This window comes from Asterias amurensis, chromosome 7, assembly GCF_032118995.1.
Source record: "Asterias amurensis chromosome 7, ASM3211899v1".
NCBI lineage: Eukaryota > Metazoa > Echinodermata > Asteroidea > Forcipulatida > Asteriidae > Asterias > Asterias amurensis.
Window position 1 is genome coordinate 3,934,735 of NC_092654.1, and position 18,108 is coordinate 3,952,842.

General features: G+C 38.4%; 2 protein-coding genes across 2 annotated transcripts; both read right to left on the minus strand.

Annotated features, from left to right (window-relative positions):
* Positions 1–206: 206 nt before the first annotated feature.
* On the minus strand, positions 207–6,054 carry LOC139940015 (alpha-N-acetyl-neuraminyl-2,3-beta-galactosyl-1,3-N-acetyl-galactosaminide alpha-2,6-sialyltransferase-like). The gene is made up of 6 exons (XM_071936207.1): positions 6,015–6,054; positions 4,797–5,045; positions 3,994–4,185; positions 1,889–2,118; positions 935–1,060; positions 207–411 (listed from the first exon to the last, which is right to left on the minus strand). Exons 1-6 carry the CDS (start codon positions 6,039–6,041, stop codon positions 207–209), a joined length of 1,029 nt encoding a protein of 342 aa, XP_071792308.1. The 5' UTR covers positions 6,042–6,054.
* Positions 6,055–7,577: 1,523 nt separating this feature from the next.
* LOC139940077 (alpha-N-acetyl-neuraminyl-2,3-beta-galactosyl-1,3-N-acetyl-galactosaminide alpha-2,6-sialyltransferase-like) lies at positions 7,578–16,607 on the minus strand. Its single transcript, XM_071936313.1, has 7 exons — positions 16,431–16,607; positions 15,157–15,252; positions 14,474–14,746; positions 13,666–13,876; positions 11,748–11,964; positions 10,360–10,476; positions 7,578–9,238 (listed from the first exon to the last, which is right to left on the minus strand). The coding sequence occupies exons 2-7, from the start codon at positions 15,181–15,183 to the stop codon at positions 8,779–8,781; spliced, it is 1,305 nt and encodes a 434-aa protein (XP_071792414.1). The 5' UTR covers positions 15,184–15,252; positions 16,431–16,607; the 3' UTR covers positions 7,578–8,778.
* Positions 16,608–18,108: the final 1,501 nt, after the last annotated feature.

Here is an 18,108-nt window from a genome sequence, read left to right on the forward strand (position 1 = left end):
TAAAACTCACAAAGAGTCACTCTTTATATCATTCATTACATGTTTGTGTTTAGCCAAGGCCATCAGCCTTCTATCTTGCCATTGTCGTCTCTCCTGTAGTTGATCAAAATGGAATCTTGCAGCACTTTCTGCAAAATTTGCATCACTTTTTTCTACCTTGAAGGTTGGAGATGGTCCAAATGATAAAGTGACTACTTAAAATTTGTTTAACTCTCGTTCCATTGCGGATGTCTGAACGTAACATTATAGTTTTTCATTAGCCGTTTGATTGCCTGTTTTTCTGTGAGGAATGGGTGTCCAGTTTCGTCAGCTTTCTCGCTACGGAGTAAATACCTGCATTCATTCTTCCGTAGGTGAGGTGGGTAGTAGTGGTATGGTACATCAACAACTTTCGTCTTCGATGCATAGTTACTGCAAAGTAATGGTAAAAGTTGGTATATAAGCTTTTGTTTTCACTCATCGCTCGCACTTCTTACAACTTTTAACAATTATTGGAAAAGGCTTGTAGCCATAATGCCTTCAACAAAAGTCAGCCTACTATACAGATCTAGCAAGTCACATTTTGTGTCAAGTATAGCCGGCCATCTACAGAGGGAGCATTTGACTGGTCCCCTCTTTTTTTTCCCACAAAGGATAAAGACATGTATTGGTTTTAAAGAACCAGTGATTTCATTGGCCACATTGATTTCATTGGACAAACGTGCAGTGACGTAAGCTTTCCATTTGTGTTTTGATTGGTCTAATGTGAAGTTTGTGCAGCTATAAAAACATCACCTCGGACCAATCAAAACACAGATATGAATAGATTATTTCGGTCGTCTGCGCCGCATGCAGAGTACGTGCATATGTTGTTCATGGTAGAATTTGACTAGCAAGGATTTTGCAAGAGAGTGACTAATTTGTGTCTGTCGTAGGAATTTGATGTAGTGCCTACCTTTTTGAGTTGCAGAATGTTGGTGGTACCATTCCATACACAGTTACTTGGTCACAAAGCTCCAATGCAGCTACTAAGGTATGCCAGCCAGTGGACGGTGGCTTGTGATGCATTTCCTTTGTTTTACTGTCACGGCGGAGAAAAGAACAGTTAACTATTTGAACTTTGTTTTCCTGAAACGCACCTGTAATGTGTTTAGTACGCTGGCATTGTCAAATTTTAAAGGACTATTATTCGTCATACCCATTACAGTAAACAACACAAACTCTGCTGCTTGTATCGACAAATGAAAAAGTTGGTCACAACATTTTCAGTTTCATGCTTTATCTGCTTTTGAATTCAGTTTTCCGGCTATAATAATATTATAAGCACATACACAGCAGTCATTCGTTGACAATTTGCTCTACACCTGTATATGATTTGTGCATGTTCATTGATAACTGGTAACTCACTAACTTTCCACCCTGTTCTAAAAAAACAACATTCTTCTTCATTTTACTTGTTAGTGAAACTTTCTGGCTTTGTGGTAATAATGACACCAGATTAACACCTAACTGAATCTTTGCGAACTTTTCCTTCATCTGCACTGATTTTATGTATAAAGGCACTGGACTCGATTGGAAGAACTTAAAATCTATTTCAGCATAAAAATCTACTTGGTAACAAGCTGTTGGTGGTATAACACTTTGTGAGAAACGACTCTCTCTGAAGTAACGTAGTTTTTGAGAAAGAGGTATTTTCTCGCTAAAATATTTGAATCTGAGAACGACACACAAATTTGTGCAACAGAGGTGTTTTTTCTTTCATTATTCTCTCACAACTTCGATGACCAATTGAGTCCAAATTTTCACAGATTTCCATTTTGCATTGGGGTACATCAAGTGAGAATACTGGTCTTTGAAATCTACCAAACGTGTCTAGTGCATTTGTAAAGTTAATGAAAAAATCACTTACTTTTCAATCTGTTCGAAAAACATTCGTATACTTTCCCCAACTTTCCCTGCCGTAAAACGGAAGAATTTGACGGCAGGATAAAGGTGGGCGAGCAAGATCACATAGCGATAGTGAACATCCTCAAAGATATTTATTTGCCTTTCGGTCATCCAATTGATCAAAAAAATCTCCGTCTTGGATCGAGTGTCCTCAAAGAACTCGTTCCTTTTTTCCATGTTATGCTCCAAAGACTGTTGGGAAAAGGTATACAAATTGTTTGATTTTTGTTTACAAAACTCTTGCCTGGCATGACTATTTCAAGCGTTTACCCTGCCGCAGTTTCAATCCTATTCCATTCATTGACACCGGGCTCATTCAATTTAGTTTAAAATTAATGCTCCATCCATTGAATCAGTTTTCAACGCAAAAGGAATATTTCAAATTTCTTTAATATCCCGATGCAAATGTAACATCACTGCGATACCCGATGCCAAAACATAGGATTCGGACTGCCTCTAGCTACCGGGCAACCTCGGTGATCTAGTTGGTAAGACACTGCTCTAGAATTGCAAGGGTCGTGGGTTGGAATCCCATCCGAGTAATATGCATGTGATATTTTTCACAGGACTCGGGAAAGTACTAAGTTATATACAGTGCTGACACACATCGGTGTATATGGGTAAAAAACCAAAACTAAATATCAAATGTCACCAGTAAATAGCATTCAATGGTCAGACAAGATAATTCAATTTCATTAGGCCAAAGACTCATTCAATCGCGTCAGTAATAGGAAGAGCTATAGCCAACCATTCAATTTCATCAAGCGTAAATATATGAGTACGAAACTCAACTTTAGAATGGCTGTCTTGAATGCCTATAAATAAAGTGGGATGACTGAAACGACTTTTTTTAACGGGGAAAAAACAAAAACGAAATGAATGCCTTATATCTGTAAATAGTTCGAATTCCACAAGGGAAACTGACTGGGTAAATTTTAAAATGATTTTTGGGGTTGAACGAAGAATCGACTAGTGGGATTCGAACCAATGACCTCCGGGTTAACGTGCCGAATTCCATCAGTATGAAGTACTTTGGAACTGGTCAACAATATTGTGACATAGTTTTGTTCTTTCAGCTGAATTACATAATAGACATTTGGAATGTGAAGTACAAAGGGCATAGCTTTGCTCAGTCAGAGTTTAATGAGTTCTAGTAACAAGGCTTTGTAGCTTATGCAAGTGTATTCTGATGGGTTTGAGTTTTGATAGTGGGCCAGGGTTTATGCAAATAGCAAATTAGATGTACATGTATTTGGGTTTTTGGGCGTAGTCTCAGATCACCACGAGACGGCGTTGAGGCATGTCGTTTTTCTCCCACTTTGCTGCCGGCTGCTGAAGTTTGTGATTGCAATGTGTGCAGATAGAGAAAGGGCCAGTACAGCTCGAGATGTGTGTTTTGCATGTGTGGCAAAACACATTATTTGCTGTATGCAACACCATCTTTTTGGTGATATTTAAACCACCGTGAAATGTGGCATGAAGACTGGATAGGGCTTCCATTTGGAGAAAAGCTGTAAGTAGATTACCATTAATATGAATGTTTCAAAGATGCTTGTGGAAACCGCCGCGTATTTGATTGCGTCACAAAAAGCTTTGTATTTTGAAGAGAAGTTTTTTTGAATGCGTGTTTATGCAATTTAACTGGTTTTTGGGGGTGTGTAGAAATGGTGTCATTCTTGTTATATGACTTGGGGCATTGCATGGTTTGTCAATAATATACATTTGGTTTGCGAAAGCATCATGTGTAGGCCTATATCTACCTGCCAGGTAGAGTTTGTTCTGTTAGAGAATTGTTTATTCTACAATAGGCCTACGGGTAGATTTTTCGGGAGACTTCTCGGTTCCGAAAATAACTGTCTTGCTTTTAACTAGGCCTACTACCTGGGCGGAAGGTAGAAAATCGGCTGTGACTATATATATAGGCCTTTAGCTTATTGGATCGTTTTAAACTGCACTACCACGAAGTGAGTTCTTATATTGGTCTCTCTATATTCTTATTGTTGTTTACCATTTTAATTTGTTAGTGGGAGTTCTGAAAAGAAAAGAAAATTTGATATTTTAAGATACCCCAAGAATGTTGATGAAGCTCATTGATCTGATTGTAGTTCGGGACCCGACGTCTGTTTCAAATCCGATAACTGGGGCATCGTTCATTCTTATGACGCAATCATGCCGGTCGATTTCTTGGCCAGCGTTGCTGTGAAGTAGACGTCCTGAGCTCGTGACGTAGGCACAATCTTTGCAAGAGAGTGTTAAATGCTGAAATGATTCCAATAAAAAAGTTTTTTTATTAACCTAGTAATAAATTATAATAGTACCAATTTATATAGCGCCAATCCATAGACAAAACAAGGCTCTGGCGCTTACAGAGAAACATTTTTAAAATCCCTTTTAACATAGTCATTATCCAAATATTCAATGATAATGTCGACAACAAAGTTACCCTTAACTTTGAAAACTTAGTATTACAAAACAAAGTTATTTTTGTCAAGTGAACGCGGCCACTAAAAGGATGAAGGCACACCGCTTACGATAATTAGTGTGTTTTTCAAAACTTCACTGTAAAAGGTGTAGTTCGGTAAAAAAAAAAAATCACTCTTAAAATGAGTGCCAATTTTGAGAAATATTTTACAACCAGGTATTTTGGTTATAAAAAATATATCAGTCTCTGTATCCCACCAAATTTGAATCCGAGAAACGTTACCGTCAGATACGTTTCCCAGATTGTGTTTTACAATAATTACGGACTATTCGTCTTGATGAAAGTGGACATATATCTGCTCCGGATTTTCGGCGATCTATAAAAAAATTGTCACTTTTTGAAAATAAGTGATTTTACTCTGTTAGAAAGGTAAAAGAAAACTACTCACCTCCTCGTTCAAGAAACTTATGTAGTTTCGAAAAGATTTTCCTGGCGAAGAGATGTTCTTTGAGGAGTCGATTGGTTTGTTATTGATGGCGAATTGTCCTGGTCCCGGTGATGTAGTCACCAAGTCTCTCCACTCATCCACGGGAGGTTTCGTCTCTGTAGACGGTAGGGTGATTTGACTGGTCACGAGGAAGTAGTATACAGACCCCGTAAAGATCAGGGAGGAAAAGATGGCCCAACTCGAAGGAGTCTGCCCATCAGAAGAAAAATGAAATGTGGTGGGTTGAACACAAAAAGAGAGCTGGACATGAACCTGGGACCTCCTGATAACGAATGAGCTACCCCTATTGAAGGAGTAGGCTAAAACAACAAAATGGTATACTTTTCCTGGACACTATTGGTAATTACTCAACAAAAGAATTAGCATAAAAAATTACTTGGTAACGAGCAATGGAGAGCTGTTGGTAGTATAAAACATTGTGAGAAACGGCTCCCTCTGAAGTAACGTATAGTTGTTGAGAAAGAAGTAATCATTTCTCACTGAAATATTATTTGAATTTAATTCGATACCTCAGCTGAGGTCTCGAAATCAAGCATCAAAAAGCACACAACTTGTGCGACAAGGGCGTTTGTTTCTTCCATTGTTATCTCGCAACTTCGACGACCAATTGAATCCAAATTTTCACAGGTTTGTTATTTTATGCATATGTTGAGATACACCGATTGAGAAGACTGGTCTTTGACAATTACCAATAGTGTCTAGCGTCTTTGAAGGCACTGAACACGTTTGGTAATTGTCAAAGACCAGTATTCTCACGTGGTGTATCCCAACATATGCATAAAATAACAAGCCTGTGAAAATTTCGACTCCTGGTCATTGAAGGTGCAAAAAAATGATGAAAGAGAAAAACACGCTTGTTGTACAAAATAGTGTGCTTTCAGATAGGAATAAAAGGCTTCTGTATGGCCAGAAATCATTGTTTTAGTGAGAAATTACCTCTTTCTCAAAAACTACGTTACTTAGGCAGTCGTTTCTCACATCGATTTATACTATCAACAGCTCTCTGTTGCTCGTTACCAAGTAAGGTTTTATGCTAATATATTTTTTTAATAGGCCTAATTACCAAACGTATACAGTGCCTAAAACAATCGAACGGTTAAAAATAAATGTATACTTTTCCTTGAAACACACCCTCGGTATAAATCCATCTAGACTTACCATAAAATGCCGTGGATACACCTTCATAGTTCAGCCATTCCGTAATATCAACTCGATATGGGGGCAGACCATTACAATCTAACCGATCTAGTTCATTTTTAACAATAATCATTTATAGACGATCTCACACCGCTTCGGGGCCGCCTGCACCGCTGGTGGGCGCAGGTTTATCGCGCTATCACAATAATTTTTCCTCGGCAAAAGTATTGTATCCATGCTTTGGTGTGACAGGTTTCAATAACAATGGATTTAATACAATAGATCACATTATCTTTTATTCGATTTTGTGCAAGTTCGACAATATGTGACCTTGGGGTAACAGCTGTAGATTTAGATTTGTAAATGTTGCATTTTTTGAGAAACAGCGGGATGTAGGTGTCGTGTGAGTTTTGTCTGGAAAATTGTGGTTATAGGAAAAACATATTTGTATAATAGATTTCTATGCCATTTTAATTAATGTTGTAAGGTTTTGTTCAGAGTTTTTATTATGTAACTGTTCATGTATAACTCTGCTGCTGGCAGCGAATTGAATAGATTTTTAATAAATCATAAATACAGCTGTTTGAAAAAATGCATGGAAATAGTTTTTTAAAGCAGTGGACACTATTGGTAATTACTCAAAATAATTATTAGCATAAAACCTTACTTGGTAAGGAGTAATGGGGAGAGGTTGATGATATAAAACATTGTGAGAAACGGCTCCCTCTGAAGTAAAGTAGTTTTTGAGAAAAAAGTAATATTCGACGAATTTGATTTCGAGACCTCAGATTTAGAATTTGAGGTCTCGAAATCAAGCATCTGAAAGCACACAACTTCTTGTGACAAGGGTGTTTTTTCTTTCATTATTATCTCGCAACTTGGACAACCGATTTAGCTCAAATTTTCTCAAGATTGTTATTTTATGTTGAGATACACCGAGTGAGAAAACTGGTCTTTGACAATAATTAGTAGTGTCCAGCGCTTTAATATCGACTATCCCATACAAAAGAAGAAGTTTTATTAATAATACAAACCATTCAAACGGAAGTGGACATTTATTAAAACAATAGTAATTTAACCGCGCGCAAATATTTTAGTGTTTTGGGTTTATGTATTGATTTGTGTCATGACTTTATCGTTAAACGCATGGAACTAAACCCGTTTTGTAATTGTCAACGACCAGTATTCGCACTTGGTGTATCCTAACATAGTGCCTATGCATAAAATAACAAACCTGTTAATTCATTTGGTCATGAAATTGAAAGAGAATAATGAAAGAAAAAATCCCCTCGTTGCACAAAACTTGTGTGCTTTCAGATGCCTAATAAGAGGCTTCAGGCCTGAAGTCTTTAATTATATTGAGAGTGAAATTACCTCTTTCTAAAAAACTGTTACTTCAGAAGGAGTCGTTTATCATATATGTTGTATTCTACCAACAGTTCTCCATTGCTCGTTACCAACTAAGATTTTATGCTGACAAGTTTGAGTAATTACCAATAGTGTCCAGTGCCTTCATTTATCTCAGCAACAGCTGTTGAACAATTAGCCCTAAAAAAACATAAACATTTGGTTAAATAACTTCTATGAGATAAATGTCAGAAAACATTTTATTCAAACATCGGTAAAACGAAAAAAAATGTCCTTTGTACAATAAATGATACTGAAAACGTTTGCATAGATTCAGGTTGGAAAACAATGGCAACGAAAGTACTGTGGTACAAATGCACATCTCTAAACGGTATCATTGAATATATTAAGATGTTAAAATATTTATTTCTATAATTTTTAGATGATAAAAAAGTTTGTTCATAGGCATAAAGTACCTTACTTTTAAATATGCAAACAGTTTTTTAAGATGTTTTTTTTTTTTTTTTTTTTAACTTGCTTAATATTTTCAACCTCTTTGAAGCGCCTAGGGATACCCTCTGGCTGAAAGGCGCTACATAAAATGCTGTTTTATTTTTTATTATTACTATTATTATTATTCCAACAACCTTATAAATGCAAAAAAAACCGAAATAAAACAACTTTTTGTACATTTTACTCTAAATTTGCTCCATAGAAAGACATCATTGTTTTAAACTTTAGTCAATAAATACATGCAATAAATTAAATGCTTAGAATGGATTTAGAATCTTTGGCTTGATAAAAGAAAAATGTAAACAAAATTTTATTTACATCAAGATGGAACATCAGGTACTTGGATTTGGATTTGACGATTTGTAAAGCGTCTGTGATCTTTTAAATAAATGGATTTGGTGCTAGATCAAATATGTTATAGGTTTTCCTGGCCGATTTCACGAATTTTTGACACCCGGCTCATTAAGTTTTGTTTGAAAATGAATATTCAGTACATTCATAGTTTCTTGTTTTTTTCTTTGAAAAACCACGCCAACCCTTATTACAATATTTTAAGATGTCAACTTGTGATTGACTGAAGGCAAGAAACGAGACCACATTTGGCGAAGTTCCTTTCTGCGGCAAGAAATCCTTACTAAAATAAACTTAAGTGGAAGTCATTATCATTTCAAAGTTTTTGGCAGATATTTTAGAAGCAGTTTGGAAGGGATTTTCGTTCCAACCTCTAGAGATGGTACTATTGCTTTGAGTTGTATCAACAGGTTTTATTACAATATTTTAACTATCAACATTTTTATAGACCAAAGGCAAGAAGAAACAACACCACATTTGGCGGAGGTCCTTTCTATGGCAAGAAAACAAACTTTTGTGGAAGTTATATTAATTTCAAATTCACTTCTGTGGCGGATATTTTTTGAAGGCATGATCAGGGACTCCCGTCCCCGCTTCCAGCGAGAGTGTTATTGCTTTGAGTTGTTTCCACGGGTCCTTCAAGTATCTTGTTTCCCGGTACAAGTTCGACAATCTTCTCCAACAGATTTTTTTTCTCCACAATGATAGTATCATTTCCCATGCGGAGTTTGACTGCGTTCTTCGTCGATTTCCGAACGGGGCGTCGGTGTCGATGCGCTGCCCGGTACCTCTTGTTCTCTCTGTAATGCTTCAGGAAGGGCGTGTCTAGGATCACGCCCGAGCTGATGTCCCTGATTGGCCAGGATGGATATTTGAATCTCAGGGCCCGCTTAGTGGCCCAGCGAGCAAAGAGGGCTTTCTCTGTGATAAACAGGTGACCTCCGGTGAGTCGGTTCTCGCTGACGTTGTAGTATGAGCACTCCTTGAGTTTGTCTGGCTCGTAGTAGTGATAAGGGACGCGCTGAACATCCTCACTAGAGTGTAAACAACAAAAAATAATTACACAGTGTATAACGTTTGAAATCATACATTTGTTTGCTGTCAGGTTGGCCTTGTGCTGTTTCCTCGCCTTCCACCTCTAGCTAGGACGTACCCCAGTTCAAATCCAGCCGGGGGGGGGGGGGGGGGGGCACTATATACTAATAATAATAGTGGCTTCTTATATAGCGCTCAGGTCGGTCACTCAGTGACGCTCATGGCGCTTCAACATTATTACCCCTGGTCACTGGGCCTTAAATCATTCCTTGAACCATCTCAGCTCCCTGGGGAGTATACAGCCTGTGCAGCCAAATATGTAGCACAATCAAGGCTGTTAATCCATCACAAGAACCAACTCTGCCCTAACAGGTACCCATTTACCCCTGGGTGGAGAGAAGCAATTATAGTTAAGTGTCTTTCTCAGGGACACAAGTGTCACGACCCGGATTCGAACCCACACTCCGCTGAACAGAATCACCAGAGCTCTTATCCGCTCGGCCACGACACCCCATAAGTGGATTTTCTTTCCAGTCCCTAACTGATTGTTTTGGTTCTCCCGGGAATAATTATCTGGGGTTTTCTAAATGAAACTTCCTTCTTTGTCTTCTCTCCTTTGGGTTCTTGCCTAGTACAGTGATCCTGTATTTGTGCAATAACTTTGCAGAAATCAGAATTCCATGTTAAGCCATAGGCCTGGGCTCTATTTCATAAAGTTACTTACCAAGAAAATAGTAGGAAACCAGCCACAGAGAATACATGTGGAATAATAGGGTTTTTTTGCTGGTAACCTGGTAAGCAGTTACTGCTTTGTGCTTAGCTACTTTTTATGCCCAAGAGTCAGGGGCCAATTTTATAGAGCTGCTTAAGCAAAAAAAAAAAAAGCTTAAGCACGAAAATAGCTCGCTTATTTTACACATGTTATACTGGCAAAAATGTCATGCCATATATATTGCTTGTGACTGGTATTTAGGTTTTGTTTACTGAGCATAACAATTGAGTGGAGTCTTGGCCGGTAATCTGATTTTACTAAGCAAGGATTTTCTTGCTTAAGCAAAATTGTTGTGCTTAAGCAGCTCTATGAAATTGGGCCCAGGTGTGATCGTAATTAGTTTTCTACCTGGTTCTGGAGCAGTAGTTCTCATCAGCCATTCCATAAACAATCACCTCCTTACATATATCCAGAGCAGCTACTAAAGTATACCATCCTGTAGATAACCAGGTTTGGGCTTCTTTTCTGGAAAGGACAAATTGGAAAACAAGAAAACAGAATTCATCCTCCGATAGCTGCTCACTAACCAAAAGCTGATACTTAACGGGAGGCAACGAAGGCGATTGCCTCCATTTCCCCTGGTCATTGCCTTGGTGCCCTTGAAATGCTCCAGTACAAATTTGCAATTTCCTCATAGGGTGCCCTTTACCAAGAAGAAAATGCCTTGGTGCCCTTGCCCTTTCAAAAACCAAGCATATAGCCCTGAAAAGGACCTGTGGTATAAATTTTGTTATTTCTATAAATTTTGTTTTGAGATAATTATTGCCCAACTCACAAGGCCGGTTGGCCACTTTAAGAATGCTACACTTTAAGAAGGCTACACTTTAAGAAGGCTAACTGATGTGGGCTATCAACCCAAACCAAATGCCATCCGAGGCACGTTGCCACCTACTCGTGGTGCTGAAACAGGGTTACCCCCTTCACAGTCTGTAAGGATGTAGGCATGGGTATCATCCACTATAGGAGCCTGGCTGGTTGAACAGAATTCACTACCTTCCCAACTTTTTACAAAGCAATTTTGGTTAAGTGCCTTGCTAAGAACACAAGTGTCATGACCCGGACTGGAACCACACTCTGCTGCTGACAAAACCAGAGATTCTGCTAGGGACAAAACGTGAGGCCATATGCTTTTTTCTTTTGTTGTAAGACAAGGAAGGTAGTGGTAGGACTTTGAGCTAAATAATGCAAAAACAAAATGTATGAGCTTTTGAAGCGGCAACTTCTGCATCAGGGCCCAATTTCAAAGGGCCGCTTAAACGGAAAAATATTGCTAAACGCTTTTCTGCTTAGCAGATATAAGCAGAAACCAGTCATAAACAGTGCATGTAGCATGGTGTTTCTGCCGGTAATCTTATTCTATATTAATTTTGGTTTTACCCTTATACACCGATGTGCGTTAGCGCTGTATACTCTGTATTTTCCTGAGTTCTGTGAACAAAATCACAGGCATATTACTCGGGCGGGATTCGAACCAACGACCTTTGCAATGCTAGAGCAGTGTCTTACCAAGTGGACCACCAAGATTGCCAAGTAGCAAATATTTTCTAGAATCACTTACTTGGATAGCCCAGTCTGGTTTTTAAACAAGGTCTCGGATGATTTCATCTTTTCAAACGAGAAGGTGTAGAATTGCTTAGCGGAAATTAGAAGGATGCCAGTCACAAACGGCACATGTGACATTGTGTTTCAGCCGGTAACCTTATTCTGCTAAGCAACATTTGTCAAGAATCACTTACTTGGATAGCCCGGTCTGGTTTTTAAACAAGGTCTCGGATGATTTCATCTTTTCAAACGAGAAGGTGTAGAACTGGACGTCAGGAAAGAGGTGGGTGAGGAGGAGCGCCAAGCGATACTCTTTGGAGATCAGCTTCTTGATTTTACTCTCGGACATCCAGTTGATCAGGACGATATCGGCGCGGGTTACATTGTTGGTCAGCATCTCGTCGCAGGCAACTGTAGAATAATAACAAAATCTTATAAAGCCCATTTCACAATAACCGCATCAATGCACTTTACATTAGTGCCCTGGTCATCTTTCTCAGCTCCCTGTGGAGTATACAGCACTGAGCTGCCGTGGCGCTCAAGTGGCTTTTTCATACACAATCAACATCTACCCTTGCAGGTACCTATTTATACCCCTGGGTGAAGAGAAGCAACTAAAGTAAAGCATCTTGCTAAAAAGGACACAAGTGCCACGACAGGGATTCGAACCCACACTCCGGTGACTTAACCACCAGAACTTGAACAAGAGTGGAAATGAAAACTTAGACTCGATGTTCCGACTGTAAAAAAGTATGGTTCTCAGAGGCAGAAGTATGATGATGTTTGTAACTTAAAACTACGGTAAAAACCCAACTCAGACCTGGCATTACATGAAAGCTGTGGAAGCCAAGGCCTTTATTGCTCGAAGCTTAAGATCATAGATCTGGTTAAAGCCATTATACACTTTCGGAACAGAAATAAAAATAAAAAAAAAATCACAAATTTACAAATAAGTTACAGGGTTTACAGAAGGCAATGGTGAAAGACTTCTCTTGAAATATTATTCCATGAAATGCTTTACTTTTTGAGAAAACATTAAAACAATTATCAATTCTCGATGTCGAGAATTGGGGATTTATTGTAAACACATGTCATGACACGGCGAAACGTGCGGAAACAAGGGTGGGTTTTTCCGTTATTTTCTCCTGATTCCGATGACCGATTGAGCCTAAATTTTCACAGGTTTGTTATTTTATATATAAGTTATGGTACACGAAGTGTGGGCCTTTGGACAACACTGTTTACCGAAAGTGTCCAATGGCTTTAAAGGTCGATTTTGTGCTCACTGTAATATTTCATAGCGCTAATAACCTCAAGCACAACAAAAGGCATGCCAAACTCCAAATGCTTACTGTATAAAAATGAATAGCATACCAATGCAAATCCATGGTGAATGCACAACCTGACTACCTCATTTTCTTGTCAACCTGTGAAATGCGCCTACACTTAAGCAGACAGGGGCCCAATTTCATAGAGCTGCTTTAAAGAATAGAAAGTAGCTCAGAACAAAAACATTTTGCTTACTAGAATATGATTACCAGCTAACATACTGTGTCATATGTACAATCTATGACTGGTACCCTGCCTGTTTTTGCTGAGCAGAAAGTTTTTCTAAGCACTATTTTCTGCTTAAAGGCAGTGGACACTATTTGGTAATTGTCAAAGACTAGCCATTACAGTTGGTGTATATCAACATGCATAAAATAACTAACCTGTGAAAGTTTGAGCTCAATTGGTCATCAAAGTTGTGAGATAATAATGAAATAAGAAAACACCCTTGTCACACGAAAATGTGTGCGTTTAGATGGTTGATTTCGAGACCTCAAGTTCTAAACCTGAGGTCTCGAAATCAAATTCGTGGAAAATAACTTCTTTCTCGAAAACTATGGCACTTTAGATCGAGCTGTTTCTTACAATGTTTTATACCATCAACCTCTCCCCATTACTTGTTACCAAGAAAGGTTTTATGCTAATAATTATTTTGAGTAATTACCAATAGTGTCCACTGCCTTTAAGCAGCTCTATGAAATTGGGCACTGGGCTGATCTCAAATCAATTTGATATAAAGTAGACATTCCTGAACAGAAATAGATTTGCAGTTTGGGCACCCACCTTCATTATCACCGAATGATTTCTCCAGATTAAGATGAGCGAGAGATCGCACTGTTGTTCGAGACCCAACATCTTTCTCGTAGCCTTTGACCGGGGCATTGTTCATGCGGAAGACACAAGGTGTCTCGTCAATTTCTTGTCCGGCATTGCTGTCGATCAGATGCCCAGAGCTGGATACTACAGCACACCTAGAACATTGCATCTGTAGCAGCTGAAAATACAGTATCAATATTGGCTTCACTTTTTGAAGTCGTCAAGAAACATATTTTAGAGCTATGGAAGAAACCCCATCATAGAATCAGCCAAGATTTGCTTCACTTCGCAAAAAGCTACGATTATCTTAATTGCAAATTACACACTGGATTTAAAATTAACCTTGGGCCCGAGATTCCAGCCTTTGGTCAGTAATCTCAGGATGAGAAATGTAGAGTGGTCTCATGTTTTTCAATTGACTAAAAAACCGACTGTGAAATAAACAAAATTCAATTCGGGTGGTAAAGTTGGCGAAGTTGAATCTATCCTTGCCTTCCACCTCTAGGACCCTGGTTCGAATCCCAGCAGGAGCACTACATGGATTGGGTCTTCATCATCTCAGTCCCTGAACCAAATCTCTGGCATTTTCCTCCCACATCTAAAACTGAAACTTTCTTTCTTGTGTTCTCCCCATTAAGTTCTTGGCTCACCTAGTGATTAATTTCGCTTTTCTGAGGGTCCTTGGCATCAAAACCAAAAGTTTAAATGTCAATACTTCTGAATCTTCAGATAAATCTTCTTTTTGGTGTGAAACCGAGCGACAAAAAAAACCTACTTTTCCTTCCAGGAGACTTTGATACCCCCAGTGAACCTTTGACTGGGAGTATCGTTGGCCTTTTTGTTCCCTACGTTTGGCGAGGCTTCTCACAGCATCAAAGAGTTTCTTGGCCTTCTTTATATCTCTGTTTCCGTTGAACTTGACGAGTGGCGGAACTGTCGAGCGTCGAACCACGAGCTGATTGGATTGTCGCTTGAAGACAAAAGTCAAGTAGGCCGCTGATAGAAGGAGTGAGTAAACCAAAGAGACCACCAGTAACCCATGTATTGTCTACAATAAGAAATACAGATTGCAGTCAGAAAAAAAGACAATTAAAGGCAAATTATACCTTTGTTAATTTTTAACCGTTTGAATGTTTTAATCAAAATGTAGAATACAATAAAAATTAGCATGTGAAAAATTTATTTCAAAAGGTTTTTGTGTTTTTGAGATATTGCTGGAAATCTGGCGAGAATAATGTCCATGCAGGAAGAATAATCCCTATATCTGACAATACTGACACTAACGCTTCTCTTCACCCAGGGGTATAAATAGGTACCACAAAAATAGTATGTGAAATACTTGTGACTTGTTACTGAAAAAATATTTTGCATTAGTAAAAATTTATCAATAAGTTTAAAAATACATACCTGCACGAGATTGAAATTGGGTATAAAATTATGAATTTTAAGCGAACTTACAAATCTCCTTCTGAGATAGGCCAGCATCTTCTACTCTGATTAATTCTCTATCAATCATTTGAGTTTACATTGATTTGTTGACTCCATGGTCGAGAACTATGAGGAAAAAGACAGGATATATAAATAATATTTTATGAATCAACAAACAAGGAAAAGTATTCATTAGCCCCATAAGCGATTCAGAACCGCAATGCATTGTGGGAAGGAATATGGGGCAGTTTCTATGCAGTTTCTACAACTCGCGCACGCAACGTCTATACCTGTGTGTGGGTTCAACAGCACCCTCTCTTGTTATTTTGCTATTCGCGATAAACCTTATAAACAGTTCCATATGCTGGACTACCTCAAAAAGCAGAGCCAGAGGGGCACAGCATATTTTTACACTTTTAATATGGGGATAACTTTTCCTGTTCTTTCATTTCAATTAAATGTTATTGTTAGTATACTTTCTCTCTGACTCTGTCTGAGCAAAACTTACTTTGTTGCATAAAGAAGGTTTCAAGCCCACTAACAGACTAATACAAAATAATAAACCTCCGTTTATCTACTCCGCGGCAGTAGAATAAAGCAAGACAGTTCTCTAAGCACAACTCTACCTGGCAAGTAGATACACACTTGGTGTTACCGCAAACCAAATATACATTGATACCTCACCATGCAATGCCCCAAATCCTATAAAAAATAATATGTTTGGCACTGAGCAACACACATGACAAATGAAGACTTATCATTTCTTTATCTTTAATTCAACACATGTGTGAGAATAAATTTTACAGCTCATTATTAAGTGACTGAGGAATGTTACTAATGATTGATAACCGAAATAGTTCTAGGAGTACAATTAAAGCATCTTGATAGTATTAAAGTTTGAGCAGCATTGAGAGATAAAAGAATGACAACCCTGAAGTTTTGTGGATGTTCAAACATCAAAACCCAGGAGAAAAAACATCTCATGTCGTCTATTTACTGTTTGATTTCTACCTCCATGCTTTGTAAACTTGTTGATGTTACACTTACAGCGTTTTTACATCATATACATGGGGACCTCACCGTCACAGTGATATGCGTTTAAATATGGTTAAGAACACAGACTTAAATAAATTATACAACGCCAACTGACGTGACTGAACAACAAACTATCGGCCTATCGTCAATTCTGACAATCAAATCAAATGCTTTTGTTTGTTTACCTTTTTTGCAACCTCTGATTTTATTTTTAAGATAACTTTGAAACGTAAATCACTGCACTGCACAAAAACACAAAAAAAACTTACACTAAAACTTCGATGAACCGACGGTGTACAGCTTGTAACAACCAAGACCGATGCAAATATCACGAGCAACTTGTTTTAAATTTTAGAATAGTATTAATTTAGTAAACATTTTCCACCACTCTTTATATGCGTGCATTTTACAATGGGAAAAAGAAAGAGAAAGTTTTAAGTTTCTTTCCATACATAACATTGAGCAAGGAGCCAGACCATCATGCAAATATTCTTGTCTAACAATTCTAGTCTGGTCCATACTTTGTCCACTTTCTTGGCAACAACGCGCATACGACGTCGCGCGCACACCACCACAGACGTCACAATATACGACGACTGTTTTTCTTGGTCATATTATAAAACTAGTTAGGCTAAAGATTAACAAAAATTTCAATTTTCAACGGCACTAAGATAGTTTAAACTTTGAAGAACAAGAGTTAAACTTCGATCAGCCCATGGAGGAAAAATTCAGCCAACATTGTAAACAATTCTGTCAAAAATATGTTTTTAAATTCATTTAGTCAGAGTTAGGCAAGGGTGAGAAACAAAAGAGGACAATCAAGAGGTTATTTTTGCAGTGTGAGCAAACAATAATTAGCAAAAAATACCATCTAAACAACAAAGCAACCCCGCAAATAGACAGAATAACTCGGGAGAATCATGATGTCAACATCAACTACCACAACAAAAAAACAAATTAACGTACAGCTGACGAGGATATTATTCCCCTATATTATCCCAATTTGAGAGACTTATTTCAGAGGCACTAAAAAGATGGTTTAATTTTTGACGAAATCCACTCAATTACTGCATGCTACAAAAACGATTATATACGAAAAACAATGAACAAATTTTTAATAATTTGTGTACTTCAGAATCACAGTCAACGGGTAAATTGAGCGAGGGTGCCGGCTGCGGGTAAAAACAGCTGCGCCCCGATCAACTACATTTTGACCATCGATTTTGTTTTTAGCCACGATACCTCTGAACAAAAATTGATTTTTATTTCATTATTAATATTTTTAGTGCAAGTTTGTAGCCATGACCTCACAGGCTAAAATGACACACGCGCTTCCTTGTTCGTCTAAGATCCGAACCATCCCGACCCCGCCCTATGCAAACCCCGTGCCACACCCCCGCCGCGCCCCATCCACTGCGCCGCTGCCTGTTGCTCCCTAAGCTTCCGCAATCGACCGCCCCCCCCCCACCCCCCCCCCCCCCCCCCCCCCCCCCCGGTGCGGGGGTGGGGCGCTTCACATCAGAGGCTAGCCTTTTGTCAAGGCCTTTTGTGGCTAAGACATATTCGAGCTGCGGTCCCATCGAATCGCTCCGCTTACGAAGCTGTCCAGCGGCCACGAAGGCCTTGACAGACGGCTTGAAACATAGACGATACGAAAGTGTGTGATACTGGTACACTGTACACTTGTGACCATCGTTTACCGTAACCACCCATCCATTATCAAGCGTTGTCAACACTCTGGACCTTTCCATTTTTATAAAAAGGGGTCGTCATTATAAAATTGCACCACTTGAGTTGTTTTTAATCCTTTTAATGACATAAAATTTACTTTAATTGTATTTTATATAAATAAATACTATACTGATAAATATATTTTGGCTATTTTTACCACAACTGGTAAGAAACAACAATTTTTTACAGAAATTGATCAGATTTTACCTCTAGATA

What these genes read in the sequence shown, in the direction of transcription:
- LOC139940077 (XM_071936313.1), bottom strand. Translation starts at nt 15,183, where the DNA reads ATGCTGGCCTATCTCAGAAGGAGATTT. An exon ending in AAAGTCTCCTGGAAGGAAAA is followed by an intron (nt 13,877 to 14,473) that starts GTAGGTTTTTTT and finishes CTGTATTTTCAG; the next exon opens with CTGCTACAGATGCAATGTTC. An exon ending in AACCAGACCGGGCTATCCAA is followed by an intron (nt 10,477 to 11,747) that starts GTAAGTGATTCT and finishes TGTCCTTTCCAG; the next exon opens with AAAAGAAGCCCAAACCTGGT.
- LOC139940015 (XM_071936207.1), bottom strand. Translation starts at nt 6,041, where the DNA reads ATGAAGGTGTATCCACGGCATTTTATG. An exon ending in TAAGTTTCTTGAACGAGGAG is followed by an intron (nt 4,186 to 4,796) that starts GTGAGTAGTTTT and finishes GAATCATTTCAG; the next exon opens with CATTTAACACTCTCTTGCAA. An exon ending in TTTTTCGAACAGATTGAAAA is followed by an intron (nt 1,061 to 1,888) that starts GTAAGTGATTTT and finishes CCGCCGTGACAG; the next exon opens with TAAAACAAAGGAAATGCATC.